Source organism: Cryptomeria japonica, chromosome 3 (genome assembly GCF_030272615.1).
Source record: "Cryptomeria japonica chromosome 3, Sugi_1.0, whole genome shotgun sequence".
In the NCBI taxonomy this organism is placed as follows: domain Eukaryota; kingdom Viridiplantae; phylum Streptophyta; class Pinopsida; order Cupressales; family Cupressaceae; genus Cryptomeria; species Cryptomeria japonica.
In genome coordinates this window covers 9,759,099-9,785,377 of record NC_081407.1, presented here as the reverse complement: position 1 = coordinate 9,785,377, position 26,279 = coordinate 9,759,099, and the positions used below count along the sequence as shown (strand labels likewise).

Genomic DNA, 26,279 nt, shown 5'->3' with positions numbered 1-26,279 from the left:
TAGTTTCACTATCAATCCTACCCTTGAGATGGATTAGGTTTATTTAAATAGATATTGCCTTATCATCTACAATTATTGTTATGAAAATTTGCAAGGATATCACCAAAACAGACCCATACATTTATTTTGAAAGTTTATGGCAAGGTAATACTTTTGATTCCTTGATCTTGATGTTTCATTATCAAAATATATTTTATGTTATTTATGCAAATAACATGGATATTGTATCCTCGTAGCTTACATCTAGGTTGTATCTTATCAAACCAATCCTTGACTATTTAATCCCTATGGCACCAAGCTTATTGGTGTTAGCTTCTTGACCTAGGAATTTAAAGTGTTTGAGTAACCATCACTCAAAATTTTCATCTGGGTAGAGTTCTTAGGTCTCCTAGTTCCTTTATGTGTTTTTTTTGGAGTAGAGGCATCTTATTTGCCATGAGTGTATTTTTTTAGTTGGGCCCCACATTTAGATTTTTGTTGAGGTGGACCTTGCCTTTGACTTGAAACAATTATTTGAGATTTACATGGGAAATATACCATTTCACATAGAGGGTTACCTACATAGAAATTTTGAACACTTTTTTTGAGTGTTAGTTCCCTAACAGTATGATTAGAGATTGTTTAGGTATACCTCATGCAATTCTTAAGGTTGTAATTGACTTGCCATCTCCAACTATTAAGAGGTCAGTTGGGGGCACCATGGATTGAGAAAAACCTTTGGCTCCAAACTAGTCAAAACTAATGAATTGATCCATATGATTAAAACTTAACATTATGAGCTAAAGAGTGAAATAATCCTTCCTTCTAGGCACCCTAATCAAACTTATCAAATGGACTCAAGACCTAAACATCATTCATCTAATGGGACCTTTTTTTTGAGATTCTACCCTAATAATTCTTGAAGCTTATTGCTTAGTGACGATGAATAACCAAGGGGAGATTGTAAGAGTAAAGACTACCTTGTCTTACTTGAAAATAAAAAATTTACCAAAACATTAATCACTCCTAGGTGATAAGTTTGTGGTGTTAATATAAGAAGACAACCAACTACAACTCTTTATGGAGGGACCCTTGTATATGAACATCATTTCAAGGATTATGTGCACTTACAAATTCTTCCCACGTGTTTGATGTTTGTTTTTGTTGCTAGAAAATTGGCTTGTCTAATATTATTTGTTTAGAAGATATTAAAGGTACTAGATTCTTGCTAGAAATGACTCTATAAACGATTTAACCTTATCTCGCTAAATTTTATTATATTTAAGCCCTTATATCTCTTCATATAGAGAATGGTGTAGATTCTATTTGATATTGATTATTGTTTATCATCATTATTAATCTTTATATACCCAATGATGACCCAGAAAGACTAGTGCTATGGAGATGGCTTGCTTGCAACTTACGATTTTCTAGTTGGTTTATTTGTGGCAATTTTAATATGGTGAAGACTCTTAAGCACAAGGAAGATATTTGAATGATGCAGTAGCAAGCATGAGGCTTGTAACTATTTTAGAAATGAGTGGAGCTCATCAAACCCAAAGTCTTAGTCTTTGTTCAATGTGTTGGATCCTTGGTTTATATGGTCTAACCTCTAGTTTAAATTAAATATGGTTTTGAAATGCCTTGATCTCATCATGAGTTATGAACAACACATGTTCCATCTTCTAGTTATTGACGGGGGATTGGTGAAACTACGTCCAAAGACTATTCTCTTTGACCATGGTCCCATTACCTTTTAGCTTGCATGGGATGACAAACCTTTTTTAAAACCCCTAACACATTTGTTTTTCAACATATTACACCTTTTTGATATAGGAGGTATCCAACTCATCTTCAGTATGAAGCCTTGAACTACACTCATTGGTGCACCGACTAAACTTTGAGCGACAAAATATTGCAGTTACTTGCACCAACACCTTTTTTCAGTGTTTTGACAAGAAAGGAGCAAACATGCATAATAGAGAGGATGATGATGACACAAAGGAATTTATGAAGGTTTCCACATAGTTATAAAATATTCCTTTTCACTACCAACTCTAGAACCTAGTTACTCGACTAAAGCAAAATCTCAAGATTGTTGAATTGTATATAGCTAAAGGAACTCAAATCGGAGCACACCCTCACTAGCTTAGAGTTTGAGATAAAGCCTCTAAAGTTTTTTCAGATATTTGTGCATAAAAAATACAAGATAAAAATTAAGTCCATTCATTTTTCTTATGAAAGTTTTTACCGCTCTCCTAAATATATCCAATTCCTTTTTGTATCATTATAAGCCATTCTTGAAGCATAGGATGAGATTCTTGAGCAAGCTCAAGCACTATAACTATACTTAATGTTGATCATTCCAATTTGAGTCACTTTGATCTCAAATTGTTTGTGATTCACTTATCACTTTGGATGAGTTATAATTTTCTCTTATGTAGTAGCTTGCATGGGGGCACTTTCACTAGTCTTGACATTCTCCAAGTCTACCTTGAGTCTCTCCACAAGAGTCATAAACTGTGATAACATTAAGTTTGTTATTTATGACCGATGCCTTAGCACTTTTAATTTGACACTTGTTGCCTTCCATTGTGTATCTCGAGCAAACAAGTTTCATCAAGAGTCAATACATTATAGACAATATTTGGAAGGTACAAAATTAGCCAATATCTTCCAGCACATCATATTCCTCAAGTTGGATTTAAAAAAATCTTGTAGCCTTATTAAGTAAACATTTATGCTTGCTATAAATAAAGCTTCAGTATTCAAATATTTCTTTTTGGTAGTTTTTCAAACACTTTACTATTATTCTTTAGTTATCCTTTCCATTACTAACAATATTTCTATAACTTTAAGCTTTTAAGACCCATTTGATAGAGTTGTTTGTTTACTTGGCCTCTCTATTTGCACACCTCAAAATATTTAGCTATGTTTGGCCGATAAGGCTTTGTGGAGGTTAGTTAAGGGTATTTCTCTTCTACCTACTTCTTAATAGCTTATTACTTGAAATTTTAGGTATGATCATTTCAACACTTGTTGAAAACTAAGTCTTTTCAAGAAGCCATGTATTGCTTGGACTATTTTTATAAGGTCTAGCTAGTGCTAGCCTCCAATGGAGCAAGCTTCAATGCTACAAACAAAGCTCCCTTGCATTTCTTGAATAGTCAAAGGACTATAATTGAAAATTCCTTGATAGGAGGAGATGCTCAAATTTTCCTTTGATAGGAAGCCCATTATTAGTTGGAAACACATTATGTAAAGAGTTAAAAAATTGGCTTAGCAAATTCTCCACTTGCGAGGGGTGGGAATTTTACTAAGCTCAATTTTCACTTTGGGGGACTTTACATTCAAAAGAGGGGGATGAATCTACTAGATCCAATCCCAAAGGATGCAAGGATTGAATAATAAGTAGATTGGTTGTGATTGGAATGCAATTGACCCTCTTTTGTAAGTTGATTGATTGAATTAAGACAAAGTGCTGAAAATGAAGACAAAGAATGCGAAAACAATGAGCTACAGGTTCGAGATTTAGTTGTGCACATGGATCTGAGAAGTTTGAGATGATTCGGAGCTGCTCTGTGAAATCAAGCAAAAGTTGCAGGGACCGTGTGTTCGGACAGGGGCGTCCTCCACTTGGTCCTCTGAACTTTTCGCGTTTCGAAAAGGGTTTTTCCGTCTCTACGAATAAAGCTTAATTCTAGAAGTACACTTGCCTTTAGGTCAAACCTTTCGCGTTTCGAAAAGGAAATGTGTTGGGAATAGGGGTTTGCCTTTAGGTCAAACCTTGGTTTTGGAATTAACCAAGTGGTTGAAATAATGTAAATGAAATGATTGAAAGTAGAAATCCTCCTCTTTGAGGGGATGTTGAATTGCTTGAAAATGAAATGCTTATACCTCCTTGTGAAGTTTTGCTTGCCTCCACATGGAATTATGATTTCATGAAGTAGAATGATGATCTCCTCTTCAATGCTTGAAATCTTGACTTTATTGTTGCTCCAAAGCTTGAAGGAAGACTGAAAATGCTCAATTGCTCTTAAATGCTTGAATGCTCGATGACCTCTTGTGTGTATGCCCTTTGATGTCAAATGAGAGGGGAAATCCCTCTTATATACTTGCCAATGGAATTAATTGACTGATTTTCCAACTTGAGCTGACATAGGGGGGATTTTCCTGCTCCATTTTCAGATAGGCCAAAGGAAGGGACCCCAAGATAGGTTCCCTTTAGGGGATCTTAGGGTGCTACGCCTGGTCCTGCCCTATGGAAGAGTTTACATGTGCTACTTTCTATGGAAGAGATTACATGTGCTACTTTCTAAGCATTCTTCAAGAATGTAGTTGTTTTTCCTTTTTTTCGAAGAAATACAAAAGCTACTTTTCTTGCCCTCAATTTTTTTTTGCTTTAAATCTACTTTTTCAATTTTCTAAGAAAATAAAACTTCAGATTCTTGAAGCATTCCTGCATCATTCTCATGCTTTATTTGTAGAGAAAGTGTTTTAATTTGCCGATCAAATAAAAATGTAGCTCATGTACTCAAAAAGCTGTCAAAAGAACTGTTGTGGATCACTTTGTATGCCAATTATTTTGCAAGCAAATTAAAATCTATTCTCAGTAATTGTAGACATTAGTTCTCTCTAGCTTAACCTTTTGGTGTTGGTAGTAAGCCACACCCGGACCAACGATGGACTAAGGGGCCAATAGCTCAGTGGTAGAGCACTCCAGCAGCGTATGGAAGGTCCTAGGTTCGAGTCCTAGCTGGTCCATGTCTCAACATGGTATTAGAGCCAGGTCCAGGCTAGAAGCCCCAAGCACACGAGAGGTGTGGCTTAAGGGGGGGTGTTGGTGTTGGAAATAAGCCACACTCGGACCGACGATGGACTAGTCCAAGAGGGGCCAGTAGCTCAGTGGTAGAGCACTCTAGCAGCGTATGGAAGGTCCTAGGTTTGAGTCCTAGCTGGTCCATGTCTCAACAAAGAATCATCAAGGAAAATATATTACACTTTGTTCCAAGTGGGTTTTACATGCCATTAAGGAGTTCTAAATCTAGAAAAATATCTCCACAATAAGGATTACATTGCTTTTGGTTAGTCATATAATAATTAATTGCCTTTCACATTCTTCTAATCACAAATGTCCATATTAAGTTTAAGAGATTCTTTGTAACTTACAACATATAAAAGGCCTACGATGACAAAACCCTTTCTCAAATAGATTGGGGTGACTCTAAAACAAATTTAAACATATGTTTTATATTAAATATAAAAATTAGACTAATATCTCTATAGTATTCATTTAGAAAATATTTTTCATATTGAAACATAAGAAAATTGAATTTTTAAAAAAGAAATTATGGACTCAATCTATCGAACTTTTGAGATTTCTATTATTTTGAGATGTAGTCATCCAACTTAATAATACATAATACCATTAATTAAAATAATTTTTGTCCAATATAATTTTTCTCCTTGACAAAGAACATAGCAATATAACATATAATTTTTTAAATTTTTTTTAAAGAAACTAAATGACTTGTACGTAAATTGAATGCTTTTAGAGAGCCCCATGCCATATAATTTTTAAAAGAAACCTCTAAAAGTTTACTTGCAAATGCCTTAAAGTGAATTTCTCTTAGAAGACACATATCATATGTGGATGTGTAAACCAAAAGCAACATTTTAGTATGAAAATGTAGTTGGGGATAAAATGTTACGCAATTTCACTTGGCCACCAATTATCAACTAATATGGACCACTTTAATCTCTTTATTTAATAACTTTTAACGACTTTGTCATTTTAAGCCTCTTTTTAATAAATTATAGGATTTAAATATTTATAATGTTATTTTTATAATTATAATATTAAGTGAATTAATTATTATTTTATTTGGTGTAGATTGAAGGTTTTAGGAGTATCTTTTCTATTAGATTTTTTGAGAGCATGATTTCAAATTCATCTTTTAAAGGTGTTAAGTCTTTTATGGTTGATAAGACTTGATTTCCACTAGGTTTTTTACAAGTCATTTAACTTCATTGCTCAATCAAGAACTACCTGATCAATTATCTCTTACATATCTCACACATCCAATTATTATATGCTCAGTACTATTATTAAATTTTTATTACTATACAATTATAACAATAATAACAACTCTAAAATATCATTTTACATTAAATTACTCTAAAATCTACAATTTAAAATAACAATTATATATAATTTGTTATGACATAATTCATATTGCATATAATTATACTATTTTTAAGATATAAATTATTTATATATTTTTACATATACTATTATATATAATTTATATTTAAAAAAATATAATATATTTTATAATAAAAATTAATGAAATTGAGAAAAAATAAATTAAAACTTTATAAATTTAAGTGAGTTAAATATGTAAATGAGCTTTCATTTTAAGCTAGTAGTGTAGATAAATTAATTTAAGGTATCAAATGAAGTGCTTGAATGAGAAGCAATGAAGTATAATATACAATTAAAATAAATTACAATAGTTAAATTTTGCGATGGGGTTGTTAAAACTTGATTTGAATATTTAATAAAAAATTATTTGTTGTAAATAGTTGCTTTGGTGAGTGTTTAGTCTCAAAATAAATTTTGTAGGTTTTGTTTGATTGTTTAATTTTAAAAAATAAATATATGTATAATTATAAATAATTATATAGTCAATATTTAATTAATATACATACAAAAAGAAAATAGTTAGTTATATTTTAATTTATATAATGTCTGTTTTTTCCTTTTAATTTTTGTTTTAAAGTATTTGTCTATCAATAATGTATTTTGACATGTAATACATGTGAGTTTGTTTGAGTCTTATTATTATTATTTTTAAATTGGTAATATTGTGTATGCAAGAAATATGTAAAATTTAGGATTGATCATATTTTTATAATAAATATTTTTTTTAATCATTAATCTTTCAGAATTTCAAAGATTTTAATATATTCTATTTTCAAATTTGAAATTATTTTATTTTTTTCTTGTTTTAGAATTTAATATAATAGTGAATCACACATAATTTTTGTCATTATGCATGTTCTTTAATCTCTTTGTGGATATATTGGTTAGGTTTTATTATTGAACACAATGATGAGAACTAACATGTTCTAGCCTATGCATACATATATTTTTTGATTGATAGCTTATGTATTTTTTATACACATACTATATATTGTCTTGAGGATTTACTTTCAATGGAAAATATATCAATGTCCATGAGAAGGATGGGGTGAAGGAACATCTCTTTTGATTTAAAAGTTTTTAAGTAACAAATCATTTTTTGCTTTGGTCAATCTTTCCACACATTTCTTGAGATATGTTTCCTAGAAAAAAATTACATTCATAGAGTATCACATGGGTTACAAATTAATAAACTTGCAAGCACTCAAAACTTGTGTTGTGAAAGCACAACTCAAATACATTTGTTTGTGGATCTCATGCCATCATATATTATTGTATCTCACTTCTACAATGCTTGTTCACTACAAAGCCATAGAAAATTTTAATTTAGGGCTAGAGTCATCTCATCTCAAGAAGAATCACGTTTTGGTGAATTGAAGGGCCATTTTACTTGTGTTTGAGAAAAATACTAGATTACTACCTTTGAGCAAGACAAAGTCAACAAAGTAAATGATATGATTCTTAACTCTATCCATAAGGGGAAAACTAAATTGATGGTAGAACAAAGTCAATCTTGCATACAAACCCTCTTTTGCCACACAAATCTATAGAGATTGAAATTCAACTCTACAAAAGAAAGACTCTCTTTCTTTGTGAGTGATCTCAGTAATCTCTACACTTAGGTTAATTAGCTTTATCTAAGTTTTAAGAAACTAATCTACTACTATTTTAGAATAAATTATGTAAGTTAACCTAATTTTTTTAAAAATTATAATTAGTTGTTTATTAACCAACTAAAACACTTAAAATAAAATGAGTTTTTGCTAAGTATTGAGAAATAGAAACATAAACGACAATATAATAACAAAAATGAGAAAAGATGGTAGAGAACAACTTGTGGCTAAAATTTGGAGCTTGTTGGATTGGATGCAAGCACTTATAGTTCTGTATCGTGTGAAATTCCAAAACATGAATATACCTCAAAAAATGTAACTTGTTGATACATAAATGAAACAAGAGCAATATTAGTATATCATGAGTGACAAAGAGAATGTAATAACAAGAAATTTTTAAATCTATTCTATTAAAAAATAAATGACAATGATAAAGAAAATAGAGAGGAAAATGTATCATTGATTCCAAAGAAGGTTAAAAATCACTTTCCTCAATGAAACATGTAGCATAAGAAAGAGAATGAAGTGTTTTTGGTGGTTGTGAGGGGCTTGCCTTCATGTCAAGCCCAAGGATGGGGTTTTCAATCTTGATAAATAACCTATTTTGATAATTATATTGAGAATGCAAGATATAATAAAAATAAATTAACAATGCTACATTAGAATTCTAATGTAAATGAGCAAGAGTATGATCCCACAATGTCAAAGATACAAGCACAAAAGGAATTAAATAATATTAACGTCAAGAAAATAAGAAGACGTTGGAGCAACAACACAAAACAATATTGCCTCAAACATTGAGAAAGCTAAGAGGGACAATGTTGGGCTATAGATACTATACCACACTTCCATGAATATGATAAGCAAGTTAGAATAGTATTTGAATATCAATGGAGATTGTTGATAATAATGAGATAGCTTCAAGAACTTCATTTTTTCTTGGAATAGAGAGCTAGATTGCTAGACAATTAACTCTGATAAGAAGTGATAGAATGAATGAAATATAGTGCCAAAGAGGAGAACAAAGGGGTACTTGTAACCATTATGAATCTCTTTAGGATGGTTAGCTATTAAATACTAAATAGACATAACTAAATTATTGCAGGTGACATTGGCACATTGCACAAATGTCCATGTGAAGCACTAGTGTCTAGAAAATTTAGGAACACAAAGGAAAAACATAAGCAAGACATTAGGAACACAAAGGCAAAAAACACAAATATTAAAGATATCAATACTTTAGCACTGGGCAAGCAAAGGTTAGGATGCCAAAGTGAATGTAGAATATAATGTGAAATTATAAGGATATGCAATTTTGACATCACAAGATCAAGGAATTTTAGGAAGCTATGACAAAAGATCATGATACTGACATCTTATTGCTCATAGATATGTTGCACATAAACCTCAACTTGTTGGATCTTGACCCTCTTTTCTCTAGTCACTCATAGACTAATTTGATAAGGGAATACTATTTAACAATGCACAACTTGCAAATGTGTTGCTTTAAATAGATAATTTAAAAATTAGCCAAATGAATTTAAGCTAAGATAAAAATATGAAATTCTATCTCCCAGATGAAGTCATAGATTTTATTTCTTAACATCGTTTAAGATCTATTATTTTATTCCTTGTAAGAGGCATTCCCAATGAGCTAAAACTTCATAGGTGGCAAAAAATAAACTATGAACTTAAGGGTTGGGTTCTAGAGTTCATTAGGGGTCTTGGAAAGGGTTAGCTTTCCTATACATTTGGCTCAACTAAACATGATTAAGTTACTTCAATATGGATTTTGATTAATATGTGGCTAAGTTTGGTATATGCAAGCTTAGGACTTTGAGTTTAATTTTGAGTGACCTTCAATGCTTGAGTAACTGATGTGGGTGGAGTTCCCTTTTCTAGCATTTCATCCTTTCCTCAAAGATATAACTACTAAGATTGGCTATGTGGTGTGGTGCAAAAATAACATTAACAAATTTGCTAACTTAATAGTTTACATCCCCATGCCCACATAGACCTAGATCACAACGATTGCCTAGAACTATTATCCTTTTTGGTCCCATTTTATTTGTGAATTAACTCGTATAGTATCTCAATAAACTAAATGTATGCTTTTATTATAATTAGGATGAAAATTTGGTTAGGGATTATCTCTACCATAAAGAGTTTGCTTCTACATGTATGCCTTTTTTCAAGAAAATTAGGTTATTTAAGATAACAGTTCTCTTCATCTCTTGAATCCCTCTCATCCAACTTCAAGTTCATCATCATCATCTCTTACCCTTGAGCCTTAATCCTTTTTACCTTTGTGCTTATCCATAGATAGACCCATTACTCCTCACCTTTGAGTCTCTATTGCTACTCCTCAAACTTTCTATCATGGGTCTCCCCTCCAAGACATCCACTTTAGACCTAATACCTCCCAAATATGCCTCTTTTCATGATGTAGTCCTTTATGATGGGTGTCATATGACCAATCATCACAAAGTACTCTCAATATCTCAAGTATAAAAAAATTCACTTCATCACCCCATTGTGCCAGTTTGAGATAATTCAAAATTTCTTGGTCCCACTTAAGATTAGCACCTTCTAATGTATTCATGGCATTGGTATTGCCATAATTGTCAATATTTTATTTTAGATAATCAATACCAAGTGTTGGTGAATGAGTAGGAGAAAATTATCATTGAATCCCAATGAAGTGCAAAATTATGTCATGAAATGTGAGTGGTCTATCAATCCCTAATCAATGTCACAATGTTAGACAAGTTGTAAATAGACATTGCCTTGATGTTATCTTTATGCAAGAAATTAAAATGACCGGGATTAAGTTCTAGAGTTGGTTCTAAATCAATTTCAAAAGATTTCATGCTTGTGCATCCCAATCATCAAGAAGGTGTGGAGTGGTGTTGAGTATAAACCCAGTTAGGTCATATTTTTGGCAACTTGAATTCAACCCACAATAGAGAGAAATTTATTGGTCTAGGAAAGAAACTTGGTTTTTAATTTATTGATGAACCATATGTAAATATCATATATAAAGTACCAACTAGCCCAACAAAAATGTCTAAATATCAAGAAATTTCAATATGTTTAAAAGGTACCATCATTGGAAATCAACACGACGGGGATCCATAGTGGTCATGAAGTATTATAGTTTTTGCATGAATAACTAGGAACTAATCACAACATGACAATAAGTTAGCACATATAGGGTAGAAACATTTATTGAAATTGTGGACGAAAATCATATTGTCATTGACAAAATGAGAATTCAAGACACACGAGTCATGAGGAAGAGAAATGTACTGGAAATATACAATAAGAATGAGCATGTTATAGGACCTATACCAAGGACATTATATAAGAGAGCATAAAGGAAGAGGGTTAAGGGCTATCCATGTCTGGTGGATCTTTGAAGGGTGAACTAATGATCTATAAGGTCTTATTGACAACAACGTGAGCATTGTCATTATCAAATATCAATTGAACATGTGAGACTTACTTAGGTCTAAATTCAAGCTAGCTCAATATTTTACAAATGAAAGGCCATATAATTAGGTTGTGGGATTTGTGAAAGTCTAATTTAACAATAAGGACATTTTATGTTGTTTATTGTGCTCATTCAATTAATTCCTAAGCTAAGACAAAATAATGTAGAATGAGTTGATCACCAAGAAAGCTAATCTATTTAGATCTAACTAAGTCTAGGTTCATAAATTTGGTACAAATGGCAACATCTGTAGCAAGTATCTTGTAGGAAATATTCAAAAGGGTGATGAATAGTCACCCAACCATTATATATGATTAATTCTTACCTTTCAAAAGCAATTTGAGTGCTCTTCTCTACAACTTCAAGGTAGATAGTATTAGAATAATACTTTATTATTTTATTATTAATGCTCAATATTGTAAACTTAGTGTAAATATCTTAATAAGATCTTATTGGCGGTTTCTTTTTAGAAACTTGCCCTCTTGTAATTCTTTGTAATCCTATTGATTGAGCGTTTGCTCATTGTTAATAGACATTCACTTTTTTACCAATTACTTGCGTAATATGGTATCAGAGCCTGAATAAAGAATTTGTGAATTCTTTTCTAAGATTTTTTGGGCCTCTTGGTTTTGCTGCAGATTTTCGAAAAAAATTTGTTTTCAAAAGTCTGTTTTTTTGAAATCTTCTATTTTTTGAGGTTGTTAAGGATTGTGTTAATCCTGTGTAACAAGATTCTTCCTGTTTGCATTTGTCTGGCGAGGGTTTTCGATATTTTTCGGCGCAAGACAAACCCGCCATTTTTTTCTACAACTTGCAACTTGGTTAAACCCGTGTTTTCTGACTTTCGGCTAGGGTTTTGACCCTCCAGATTTAGTCGAAATTTTTTTCTGAGCATAGATTCGTGGTGGGCTTTTCGAGATCTCAACTGGGTCGTCGTCGTCAGAATTTTCTGGGTGCCTCGATTTTCAAGCTAGCTGATCCAGATTTTGACAACAGATTCTTTCTAGGTTTTACACAAGGATTTATGGGTTAGCCGAATTTTTCTTCGAAATCTGTGCCATCTGTACTTCATTTTTTTTGAAGTCTGTACTTGCATCTATTTCTGCATTGGGATTCAATTTTTTTGAATTCTGTGCCAACGCCTCTTCTCAATATTTTTCATTTTTCATGCATTGGGAAACGTGCAAGATGGCGTCATTGACCAACTTGATGTTGGAAGGCAGTCAATGATTTAATGACAAAAATTATAACACCTGGAAGTAGCGCATGCTGACAATCTTCGAATATCGCCGCCTAGATGATCTTGTCTTGGGAAAAGAATCTCGTCCTTTTGCAGCCGGAGCCGATCAAGACAAATTTGATGACCACAATAGAGAAGCTGTCATGCTTCTCAAGCTCTCTGTTACAGATGACTAGCTACCTCAGATTCCTTCTGGCAAGTCAACTGCAGAAATCTGGAAGCATCTGAAGGAGTTGCATGAGACATCCGACAAGAGTCGAGCCTTTTTTCTGAAGAATTAGTTGTTCTCCATTATGATGGATGAATGCATGTCCTTACAGGAGCATCTTACAAAGATTAAGGACATTCGAGATCAACTCGAAGCTATTGGTCGGAAAATGGAGGAAGAGGATATGGTAGTCATCACTCTGAAAAGTCTACCAAAACCGTATGAGCACTTTATAGAGACTCTCAACATTACTTCTACTAATGTTGATCTGAAATATCTAAAGTTATGCACCAAATTTCTGCAGCAGGATCGTTGGAAATAACAGTTTGGTAGCGGTGCTACTTTAGCCTCCTCAGAACATGCCTTTGCTGCCAAATCCTTTCACAAGGATAAAAACAAATCCCAGTCATCCCAGTCCTTTCAGCAGAAGGGCTCTTCTCAGTCTCAAGATGGCTCCAAGAAAAAGAAGGTGCAATGCAATTATTGTCACAAATTTGGTCATATGATCAAAGATTGCCATACCAAATTGGCTTCCGAGCAACGGAAGCAGGGAGAATCTCAGCCTAAAGCCAATATTGTTGAGCACACAGAGCATAAAGAGTCTGTCTTTTATGCCTTCATGGCTAAAAGACCTGCAGATCATGTGAAGTCTTCTGCCTAGTACATTGATTCTGGTGCTTCTCGTCATTTCACTCACAGGCGTGACTGGTTTGTTGAGTTCTCTCCCTACACTGATTTAGTTATTTTTGGAGGTGGTGAAGAGTACATTGTTGTCGGCAAGGGCAACGTTCAGATACAGTCTGGAGCTAGGAATCTCATATTGCTCAATGTGTACTATGTTCCTGGTATGGAACTTAACCTCCTTTCTATCAGTCAGATTATGCGACGTTCTCCTCAGCTGGATGTCGTTTTTAGTACACATAAGTGCTCGATTGTTGATCATGCTTCTAACACTACTGTAGTTGTTCGCATTGAGGATCATGGTCTATAGACTTGTGGATACAGGCGATTCTCTTGAGCATGCCTTCACAGCTAAATATTCATCTATCAACAGTCTTTGGCATCAGCGATATGGTCACCTGAACATTCATTATCTTGCACAACTTGTTCGAGAAGACAATGGTACATGGTCTACCTGATATTTAGACTCAGAATCATCGCGTTTGTGAAGCTTGCCAGGTTGGGAAGCAGCACCAGACACCGTTCAAGGATGGTGACTCATGGCGAGCCTCTAAGGTATTGCAACTCGTCCATGCTGATGTATGTGGTCTTATGAATACTACTTTTGTTATTGGGTGCAGGTATTTCTTGCTTTTTGTTGATGATTTCAATCGTAAAATGTGGGTGTATTTCCTTAAGCACAAATCATATGTGTTTACTGTATTTCAGAAATTTAAGGCCTTAGTAGAAAAAGAGTCTAGTTCTTATATTATTACTCTTAGGTCTGATAATGGGGGGGGAGTTTTGTTCTTCTGCTTTCTCTACTTTTTGTGATACACATGGCATAAAACGTCAGTTAACCACACCATACACCTCTCAGCAAAATGACATTGTAGAACATCGTAACCGCACCATTACAGAAATGGCTAGGTCTATGATGGAACATAGAAATGTTCCTAAGAAATATTGGGCAGAAGGAGTGTTCACAACAGTCTATCTTCTTAATAGGTCACCCACTCATGCTGTTAAAAATAAGACTCTCGAGGAAGCATGGCCTGGTTGCAAACCTAGGATCAGCCATTTGAAAGTTTTTGGCTCTTTAGCTTATGTGTGGATTCTTGATGCCAAGTGCACTAAGTTGGATTCCAAGAGTCAGAAGCTCATGTTTACAGGGTACAGTGACAACCATAAGGCTTACCGACTGATTGATGTAGACTTTGATCATCCTTCAGTCGCGATGTTGTCTTTGATGAAGAATGAGGCCCATTTCAGCTTTCCTCGTCTCAACAACATTCCGAGGATTAGCCTTTGAAGGCTTCTGACTTAGGTATCCGTCTTCCATTTGGTTCACCTAATGGGAGGGATGATGCAAATTTTGTATTTGATGATGCACTACCTGAGTTTCCCTCGGAAGATGCTAATCTTCCTCCTGATCTTGATCCGCTTCCTCTTCCAGTTATTCCTCATGCTCTTGATGTTGGCACATCTACTCTTCGGCCTAAATGGTGGGCTAAGACCATCAGTGCTCTTCGTCCCGATGAGCTCATTAAGGGTAGAACTTCCTAAAATAAGGGCAAACAACAAAACATAATTAATTTTGCTCTTATGGCTAACATCCACAGTATCTATGAGCCTCAAACATATGCAGAGGCCAAAGGGATTCCAGAGTGGGAACATGCAATGGATGGTGAGTTCCAAAGTCTTCAAAAGAATCACACTTGGGTTCTTTCAAGTCTTCCTCTAGGGAAGAAACCCATTAGCTGTAAATGGGTATATAAGGTCAAGTATCATGCAGATGGTACCATAGATAAATATAAGGCTAGATTAGCTGCTCGAGGATTCACACAGCGAGAAGGCATTGACTATGAGGAGAATTTTGCTCCTACTGCCATCTTCTTCTCGCCATTGCAACTCAGTATGGTTGGAAAGTCCATCAGATGGACGTGAAGAGTGCCTTCCTCAATGGTGAATTGCAGGAAGAAGCCTACATGACGCAGCCTCTTGGTTTCAAGGTTGCCGGTTCAGAACCACAAGTGTGTAGACTCCAGAAAGCACTATATGGACTTAAACAAGCTCCTCAAGCATGGTACATAAAAATTGATCAATACTTGGTTGCTCATGGCTTTCATCGTAGTCCTTCAGACAATAATCTGTATATCAAACACTCTGGTAATGATATTCTCTTTCTTGTTGTCTATGTGGATGACTTGATCATTACTGAGAATTCAACACATTTGATTTCAGAAATCAAACAGGATTTGTGCAACACTTTTGATATGACAGATTTGGGACTTCTTCATTATTGTTTGGGTGTTGAGGTTTGGTAGACTGATAGCAGCATCTTCCTTTCTCAGTCTAAGTATGCCAGAAGCTTGCTTGACAGGTTTCGAATGCAGGATTGCAAACCTGCTTCCACACCTATGGAGAGTGGTCTGAAATTGTCAGCCAAGTCTGATTGTCCTCTTGTAGATGAAACACAATTCAGGCAACTAGTGGGTAGTCTCATCTATCTCACTAACACTAGACTTGACCTCAATTTTGCAGTGAGCTACATCTCACGCTTCATGACGGCCCCCAGGGCTGATCATTGGGTAGCAGCGAAGCGTGTCTTGTGCTATGTGAAAGGCACCTCGGGTTATGGACTTCTTTATAGTAGGAGTGATGATCCTCGACTCAGTGGGTTCATAGATTCAGATTGGGCAGGTTCAGTTGATGATAGGAAATCAACCTCTGGATATGCATTCAGTATGGGATCTGGTGCACTCACTTGGACTAGTAAGAAGCAGCAGGCAATGACTCTCTCTTCGATAGAAGCAGAGTATAGAGGAGCTGTTAAGGCAACTTGTGAGGTAGTTTGGCTTCGCCGTAATCTTTTCTCTAATGAATTCTCACATGGTCTCAAAGAACTCTAATAGAGTGTCCATTCATTCGGATCTTCTCCTTGGTCATGACCCCAAGGGCTGAATAATTTTTTTCAATAGTGTACAACTAACCAAGATGTCTCTAATAGTCTCCACCAATTTAGTGGGAATACATTTGCTTCTTGTTGATTAATTATATTTCATCTTAGAGAGGATCTAATCCTAAATTGTTTGAGAAAAGTTGTTGGTAATGCTCATGTAAACTATAGATAATAATTATATGTTTTATGAGAAGTTGGTTGTCCTTGTGTAGGAGAGAGGAAATGTTTTTGTACTTATATTTGTAATGGAGGTATTATAAAAAGACTTTGGTGCCTTTCGTCACTATTCTTAATCCAATTGTTGAGCTCTTACTTGGTCTCCTTTACATTTATGAACTTGTTATTGCTCATTGAACAATATCATCGATGAGGGAGGAGACCAATGAAGATCAACCTTTTTTGTAAATGATCGGTTACTGTCCTTTCTATTTTGTTAAATTTCTAAATAACCAACCTTTTAGCCATATAATTTGAGAAAGGTGAAGTAATGAATATTAGTGTGTTTCTAATAGTCAACCCATCCTTTGGAGACAATTGGTCTTGGTTTCACATTTGAAATACCAATTCGTTGGGCTATATAATCTCATTGCTAAGTGACAACTCTTGCACACAAATATTGGAAGCTGAACGCTAAACTCTTACATAAAGGATAAAAGGTCTAATCATGTCCAAAAAGTAGAGAATAGTGCCAAGTATGCACTTTTCACCTTTGTAATTCGAGTCACAAAGGCCTCTGTCCAGATCTTCACCTTGGATAATTTCCTTTGATAGATAAACTATGAATGTGCATAAAGTTGAAACAAGTAGGGGTGCTAAATGAGGTTGTGGAGGTAGTGGTAGAGAAGTGCAAAATATCAAAACATCCTAGATGAAAGACTATGCATGTTATTAATGTGCATTATGTCAAAACACAATGGGATGTGCAAGAATCTATAACACATTAGATGTGGCTTTTGGTTAATTTAATAATTTAAATTTGATTTTAAGAATAAATAATAAATTATTTGTGATCATTATGTATTAAGAAGAATTTAAAAATTACAATATTTTTTAGTCAAAACCATTTGAAAGATTACTTTTAATTTTTTTATTTATAAGATTAGAGTTCTATTATAGGACACTATCCTTGCAGATAAAGCATGCACACTATAACAAGAGTGAAATGCACATGTAAAAACCTATGCAAGATTGATAAATATATACAAAACAAAAGGAACCAACATATAGTCAAGATATATCACACTTTTGCACCATAACCACTCACAATAGTCTAAATTAATCAACATCAAAATGCTAACATGGAAAATTAAGACATTAACTACCAAGCATTTGGAGCAAGTCAAATATACAAGGCATTCAAATACCAAAACACTAAACCTCTAGCATTCATAATTTTCATGAACTTCATTTTGAAATCCTTGTGCCTCCAAGAACACACCATCAATCATATGCTCTATTGGGGATCCCATTACTTGATACCAACACCATTGATACCTTTATTGGGTATGTTGAAGCACATTCTTCCAAACTAGACATATGAATCCAATTGGTAAGCTCATCCCTCATCAACTAGTATAATTTATCATTCTCAAATGTAAGCAAGTTGTAGTTGCTTATCACCTCTAGTACCCTTATGTGGAGTGAGAGCACCAAGTGTTTGATTGCAAATTACCTTGGAACAAATCAAACAATATGCCAACATCCCTACACTATGCATTAAAATAGGGAGAACAAACCAAGAGAGGATTCCATGTGCATGACATCAACAACCTTTATATCCTCAATCACATTGAATAATAGAAGCTTTTTAATGGAGCACCAAACATTCACACTACCTACAACAAAAACTAACTTATCATGGAAATCAACTAAAATGGAAGCCTTGAACATAATAATCCTAGAATCTAAACACAATATGGGCCTAGAACCAACTTTACAAACTTTAATGATGGTAAACTAAGAAAAGAAAAGATTTTCTTTAACTTCAAGTTTGAGACACCCACTTTTTGATAGGGACCTTGTAAGACTCCAACACCCTTGCTAACTGTTAAGCAAACCCAAAAACCTAGCAAAAGAAAAAGCTAAATTCTTCGCTACACCTCTACACTAAATTACCATGAAAAACTAATGAGATAGTTTTGACACCCTACAAAACCTTTAAAATAAGGTGTCACATTAGATATAAGTATACCTTAAATAAAAGCTACATATGAAACATGGGTCAATGAGTTTGACTCAAAAACTACATAGCTAAATCTTGATAGCAATATCAAAATTTGACTTCTTGTTGAAATATCTCCTACATATCAATTGATGAGCTGAATGAATGGTTCATAAGGCATAATACCTGTTGAAGGTTTTGCAAATGGGGTAAAGGGCTAAGTGGGCTTAACCTTGGAGGAAACTCTATGGTTGAACATGCTTGAGTTGGAGTAATACTGGGATGGGGGACCTCTCGGGAAGGCTGAATGCTTCACCTCTATGAACATCACTTAGATGCAATGAGTGCTAAGTGTACCATTCATTCTCATGAGAAATGAGTTCTTGTAAATCACGACTCATAAAAAAATGAATCAATGAGTTTGACTTAAAAACTATATAATTGAATTTGATAGCAATACCATAATTTTTTTTTATATTAAAATAATGCAATAAAAAATTTACAAAAGAATAATCGAAAGACTCACAATAAGATCATAATTCGACTTACTCTTGAAATTATCTCGTGAATCACATTGCTTATATGTAAGGCTTTTCCCTGTTGCATAAATTAGTTTGTTGTGTGTTTGAAAATATTAAAAAATAACTTGCGTGGAAAAGGGGTTTGTTTGACGTATCGGCGTTAACGAATCGGATGCTTTTGGCCAGAAGTTGAGCGAAGAACGACTCAAACTTTGCCGTACCTAACTGGGAACGGATTGTGCAAAAAAGCTTTAAGTAGATTAATCTGCCTGGTTTTGGCTAAGTTTGAGCTAACAATAACCTCTAATTTTAAGTGTTTTAGCCCTTTTCCTTCAATTTTAAAAAGCCTCAGGACGAAACCCGCATTAAAGCCTCAGCATCGACAATTTGTCCATATTTTTACCCGTTTCAACAGCTCAAAAATGTTCTTCTGAACCAGTCAACTGAAGATTTTCTTCAACAAGCACGTCTCTTAGAATTTACAACAGTTTCGGCTTATCTTTAATCTTAAGCGAACAAGTTGAGCCCTTTACACGATCCTCTACCATTTACAGGAAATATTGTGTCCTTTCAGATTAAATGCGCGCCAAATACTGCATATTCTTCCATTTAAACCACTCGCCGCGGTCCTCTACTGTTTTTCAGCGAATTTTGAGTCATTCTTAACTCAAATCAAAGGAAAAAAAAGGTACGTTCTTCAACTTTAAACCTCTTCCTACACTCCTCTACCGTTTTTGAGCGAATTTTGAGTAGTTGTTCGCTCAAATTCGAGCCAAAAAACACGCACATCCTTAAATGTAAGCTCTTTTGCTCAGTCCTCTACCGTGTGCAGTGAATTTCCAGTCGTTCTAGCTCAAACTCTAGCCCGAACATGCAGACTCGTTTTCTCAAGCTTTTATGCCGAATACTTAACCGTTTTGAGCGAATTTTGAGTCGTTGTTAGCTCAAATTCGACATGTATCATGCACATTCTTCAATCGAAACCCATTTGCAGAGACCTTTACCATTTACCGTAATTTTCCACTCCTCTAATCTGAAATTCGAGCTAAAAACAGCAGATTTATTTGTTTCAGAAGAACAGTTCAGAGCTGTTGAAACCGTGAAATATGGGAAAACCGTTGGTGCTGAGGGTTTTATGCTGGTTTCGAGCTCCTGAGGCTTTTGAAAATTGAAGGAAAAGATGAAAATGCTTAATCTGAGATTATTCAGCACGGTATTGGAAAGGTCGGCTATTTTTCTTTTTCTGGATAATTTTTCGACCAAAATAAGATCAAAATATCATCTAGGTACTGTTTAATCTAACGAAGTTGAGGATAGAGAGATGTCTTTACCAGATTCAATGAAGTTGTGCCTGGTCTGTACGTTTCGGGATATTATAGCAGATTTGTTTGACATTCCAAAAAATAAAATGTTTTAATTTTCATTGTTGGAATCGTCAATGGCAGAAAATTTCGCCATTTTTCGAAGTGGAGTTCGCCACGGAAACGAAGAAAAAACTTTGGCAGATTAGTTGGAATTTTCGACAAGGTTTTGGAAATTTAAAGAATAATCTTTGGTAGATTCGTCGGATTCTTCGAACAAACTTTTGGAGGCTCTATCAGGTAAACGAGTTTGGTAGAATCCCCACAACCTTCAATCAAGGGGTTAGTTGCTAAAAAATATTTGTCAAAGCTTTGTTTAAAGGCTAGACCTAATTCTGTGGACAAATGGTTATGGAGCAGTAAAATATCAGATTTTTCTGGTTACTTTAACTGAAGGCTTAATCAGGTAAATAAGTAGAACAGTGCTTTCATTGACGAGGATATTTTATTTTTGTCTAAACTTTTCGGTTGGAGTGATGTAAACGGCATGACAGAACAGATGTGAGAATTGTCCAATGGCTGTGTACTAAACCCAAAACTTATAAAAAAGAAAGCCTCAAAACTCATCTTGAAGGTAAAGCAAAAATGAAGATGAAATGAAAGAGAACGTTTATAAATAAATGTATTTTTTTCGATTCAATCCACGATATTCAACCGTTTGGGGGACCCCAAAGATCAGGACTTTTTCTATCATTAAGGAAACTTTTTATTATTAAGTATATAGAAAATGTCCTTTTCCTAAACGGGCACACTACTTAAAAGGAATCCTTCGCATCTTCCCTCTTTCGGTGGAGTTTTTAAATATCCTTTGCCGAAATTTGCCGTTGTCGGATGACCAGCCCATGGTTAAGAGAATGATTATGATATATTAGTAGCCCAGCCCAATAGATCCTTAACAGCCAATGGATCTCTCTGTATTATATCTCCGAGATCCGATTGTTTTCCAGAGAGACATATGTTACAATTCCGTTAATCATTATGAAATCAGCGAGTAATCTGCGAGTCAAGCGAACTATTACTGCTCAAAAACCCAAATGAAATGTAATTTTTTTTCGTAGACGATAAAAGTGAACCATCACTAGTCAAAAACTGAAAAGAAAATCTTCAAGATTAAAAATTGATCTCCATTAATTAATATTTTTTCTCTTCGTTTCGTTTCTTTCAACCGACCAAACATCAATTAATTTTCCATAAAAAGCAATTCCCAATATAAATATAAATTAATCTAAATCGCACATCTATTTTACACATCACTTTAAACTCAAACCTTCTTTTCTACATCTAAGCTTTGTGTAAACTCCCAGTCTCAATTAATTTCTGCCCTCAAAATAGGCCTCTAAGTTGTGTCCACAAAAGTAGTACAAGGAAGAAAAGGGACCATCACCATCCACCAGACCTCCAGGCCCACGGCATTTGATGCTAGAATTTTAAATGCGGTTCTCAGCAGAGGTCTCTGTTCCCCACGTGCATTGCGGTGCCCCGCCTCCATTATTTGGTAACAGGCTTAGAACTCGTATATTTTAGATTTGCCATGCCTTTGGGTTTGTTCGTTATTATTAAATTATTTAGACGTATATTTTACATTTACCCTGCCTGTGGGTTCGTTCGTTGATAAATTAAATAGAAATTGGGTTTTGTTTGGTTTTGGTTTTTGATCATATTGAAAGCGCATAAATGCACTGTAGAGGCTTGGGCCCGCCTGAGAGCTTAGACCCACAACAGAACCCCACACACCCACCTCGATTTTACTGCTAGAAAAACCGGGATCCGGGTTGCTCCCATCTCGGGACGAATTTGCAGCGGGATTCCCGTTTACGGAACACTGTTCAAAGCACCCCTTGGGCATTACTATTAAAAGTTTTACTGTTCATCTTAGCAGTAAAAATAGGTCAGTCCAAAGTGAGGCCCAGTTAGGCCAATCTTTTTTTTTGGTCAGAACTCTGCAGCCTGGACACATTATAGTCCCGTGAATGTCTTTTATTTCTCGTTTAACAAAGAAAAGGCTTGTTTACCCACATCCCCATTCGCAACATAGAAGTCTTGTATTATTATTTCCTTTGGGTTTGTTTCTTTGCTACATTCTCATGTGCGTCGCATCTTTACATTTGGGCTACTCTGCTTTGCTTTTCCTTTGGGACCGCATCTTAACTGGGCTTCAATTGCACTCTACCTTTATTCCAACGGCTTTTCAGGGTTCCTGTATTTCTCTCTCTGTTTGTTCCTGTTCTCAGTGCTAGGCGCCACCTGGATCTTAGTTTTAACAGGTGAAAATTCATTGCATCGGTGTCTGCCATTGCCGTCCACAATGCTGGTTCAGGCAGTAGCTGTTGTCATGCACGTTTGATTAGGGAATGACCAACTTGTCAGGTCCCTGATCCAAATTATTTTATTTTCCTTTTTACGGGTTTAGCTTCGTTCTGTATGATTTTTGAAGTTAAGACCGTGCTTGGAGATATGGGTGTTACGGAGATGCATGTTTAATGCCTGATTGATGTCTTGGTTAGATGTCTTATGCCGCTAATGATCTGCGTAGGTAGCTTTCAGATACCATTTGCAGATTTGGGCATTTTGGGAATATTTTTGACGCCAATTTTTTCTGTTTTTGATGTCATAGATATGTTTTTCTCCAGTGCGTTCGAAGTTTATATTTCACGGTTCCATTGACCTAAATATAATTTCGTTTTGTCTTTATGGATGCAGGTTCGACAACATTGGAAACCTTAAGATCAGTCTAAATTGAATTGCAGAAGGTCTGATGAGGGTTTGACAGGATAAAGATAATGATCTGTGATGTGAGGGGTAGGTAGTTATGCGGCCAGGAGGAGCATGGTTTGACAGCTGATCATGGTAGCGGCATATTCCGCTGCGGCTTCTGAGGTTCAGCAGCAACACCAGCAACATAAATTGGAGGAGAATGGGCGAGCCCCATTAGCCTTGTCCGAGAAAAATAATGGAATTCCTCGCAAGCCCAAGAACAGGGAAGTGACATCCCGGTATAAGACCGCCACAACGTCCTACTCTGCGGTTCCCCCAGCTTCTTCCAGAAGATGCCCATCTCCCTTACCCACGTTAGGTCGGAATATTACAACACCAGAACCTACTTCTTCTTTAAAAAGAGCGCAGTCAGCTGAGAGAAGACGGCCATCTCCATTACCGACTTCCGACTCTAGAGCTGCCAATGGACTCGTTGAGGCAGCCAAGCGCACACAAGGGCGGGGTCCAGAGGGCCTCCTATGGCCTTCAACTCGAAGTTTATCAGTATCCATGCAGAGGGATTCGATCTCTACCAGGGATCATACACTAAAGCCTGCTGCAAATGTTGTTCAGAAAACAGGGGATTCAGCTACACATTTACAAAGAAAGGGGACGCCAGAGAGGAAGGGGACTCCTGAGAGGAAGGGGACTCCTGAGAGGAAGAGAACCCCCCGCAGACCCAGCAGGGAAACTGAAAATGCTAGGCCTGTGGATAATTCACATTCAAAACCAGATCAGCAGCGCTGGCCAGGGAAAAGCAGTACAAAGGTGATAAATACTATGACTAGAAGTGTGGATCTTACAGATAGAACAAGCAGGGCTTCTTCTCTTCTATTGCAGGGTCAGTCTACATTGGGTACAACAAGAACTCCCAGGTCTGCTGCTGTAAATAGGGCTTTTCAGCGGTCCATTAACGAGGGTCCTGTTGAGAGTGGGGCGTCTACAGCTTCCAGGCGGGTTTCTTTCGATGGAAGACTCAGGAGTCCATCAAAAGGAATTGATCGCCGTTTCACAGAGACTTCCGATTCGGGTAAATCAGATGAATCTAATCACACTGTACGACCATCTCAAGAAGTAGAACTATCACCTTCTTCTGTTTGCACTTCTACTACAATGACACCATGTGACATTGCCTCTGATGACACTGAGAGTGTTTCCTCTGGTGGCAATTCTGTAGTTCAAGAAGCTGTTGGTTCTAATCATAGAAGTGGTTCTGGAGGCAATGTCAGCACAAGAAGAGGTACTACTGTGCCTGCTCGGTTTTGGCAGGAGACTAATAATAGATTACATCGATCTTCTGGGCTGCGCTCGTCGTTGCCAGATTCCGATTTAACATCTGGGTTCCTGAAGTCAGCAGCACGATTAAAAGTTATACCATCAACTGGTTCAGTTATCAATGGACCAGAAAGGGCAATGGCATCCCCACGGTTTGCAAATCGACCCCAGGTGTCATCACCATTTGCTGGAGCACAGCATCCCATCTCTCCAGGTAAAATTATATATTCAGCATATTATCCTGCTATGTTGCAGCTAAAAACTGCAAGATACTGGAATTGAAACAACCCGAGGAACAATACAATTATTCAAAGACAGAATATTTCCTAAATGCTCCTTTTTTAATTGAACAATACATGATCCTGCTATGTTGCAGCTAAAAACTGCAAGATACTAGAATTGAAACAACCCGAGGAACAATACAATTATTCAAAGACAGAATATTTCCTAAATGCTCCTTTTTTAATTGAACAATACATTGTTCTGTTAAACCATATGACATTTCAACCTCACTATATAAAAATCAACCTTGGCTAGCACTACGAAATTAATGGTATCATTAGGGATGCTATGCATTACATTACTCTTCTTATCTCCATCACTGTTCATTTGTACTCACTTTGAAAGCCACATTGACAAGTTTCTTCTCCTGAAGAGATTCACAAGCTACCTAACAACTCTTCCTTAGCATCAGTCAACCAGCCACCTTTTCCGTTGATGTTATTTTATGTCATTGACTCTTATTTGTGTTCTTATGTTTTGTTGGTTGTCTGATATATTTGTCTTTATGCTTTTTCTTGTCAATCTGGATGGTTATTTCCAGATCATGTACACCTCGATTTTACACTTCTCAGACTTCAAATTATATTGCTTGTCTTCCACTTCATCATTTTAACTTTTTGACCTATGATAACTTTAGTTACCTGATTATCTACTTGTAATGAGAACTTGTTTTTATTGTTTTACACACTTCATTTTTCTTTATTACCATCTGATTCTAATTAAATTTTGTTTCAAGGTATTTTTTTCATTGTCCAATCACAGGGTCAATCTTTTGGCTCTCCTTCACATTCTTCTCTTCTTTTGTAAGTGGTCCATCCCTCTTTACTATTTGATATCACTGCCAAATGATCTTTCATTCCCACTGAACTTGTCATTTATATTCTTCAACATTTTGTTCCATGTTTGGATCTTCTGCTTCCCCCGATTAATCATTTTCTGTTTCAAGTTTTTATTAATTTATGGAATTCTTTGTGAAACTGGTCGCTATAAATTTTTCACATTGTAGAGTTGCCATCTTTATCCCACTGTTCCTACTAACATCCTGGCATCGATTCTCTCAATATACCTATCTGGGAAAAATAAACAGGGTTGTCCTTGTCAGATGGCAACATGCCCCATAAAACAAAATGTCCATGGATTCCCTGCCAGCTTGATTGTCCTAGGGGTGACAAGTCGTCCTTGGATGCCTTACATTTGAATAAAAAGAACACTTAAAAAACATCTAGGAAGACTGTCTGTGCAAATATTATAAAATAAAACTGAGTCAATTAAGGTTTTTTTCCTCTTATCTTTTGGGCCAACCAAGTTTTGTGTCGATTTTGCGGAATCACTCCCCAATTTTTCTCGTTTAGCTGACTTGACTAAGCTAAGCCATTATCTTCCAAATTTGCAAATGTGACAAATATGAGGAGAATAATATTACTATGGTCATCTCTAAGATCCTGGAGCTCAAGAAATTGTTGCAGATGGTATAGCAGCAATCACAGTTGACTCACCATCATTTCCCTTTGCAACACTTAAAGGAGTTTGGCCACCTTAGTATTTGAGACCATAAGTTTCATTTC

The 26,279-nt window shown here is 35.6% G+C and overlaps 2 protein-coding genes across 8 annotated transcripts in view; both read left to right on the top strand.

The window, feature by feature from the left end:
- Positions 1–26,279, top strand: part of LOC131065641 (protein SNOWY COTYLEDON 3) — an 82,347-nt gene that overhangs the window by 17,428 nt on the left and 38,640 nt on the right. The window contains exons 1-2 of one of the 7 annotated variants that reach the window (XM_058000215.2): positions 21,736–21,898; positions 23,104–24,646. In XM_058000215.2, the coding sequence (XP_057856198.1) occupies positions 23,248–24,646 (1,399 nt within the window). In that variant the 5' untranslated portion in view covers positions 21,736–21,898; positions 23,104–23,247. Of the gene's footprint in view, positions 1–21,735; positions 21,899–21,951; positions 22,937–23,103; positions 24,647–26,279 lie in introns of those variants that run through there. The other 6 variants (XM_058000210.2, XM_058000213.2, XM_058000212.2 and 3 more) reach the window with 6 other exon arrangements.
- Positions 15,819–16,310, top strand: LOC131874559 (secreted RxLR effector protein 161-like). The gene has a single exon (XM_059218018.1). It carries the CDS (start codon positions 15,819–15,821, stop codon positions 16,308–16,310), a length of 492 nt encoding a protein of 163 aa, XP_059074001.1.

Bases quoted from the DNA above. Each gene is read 5' to 3' on its own strand.
- LOC131874559 (XM_059218018.1), top strand. From the start codon at position 15,819: ATGGAGAGTGGTCTGAAATTGTCAGCCAAGTCTGATTGTCCTCTTGTA.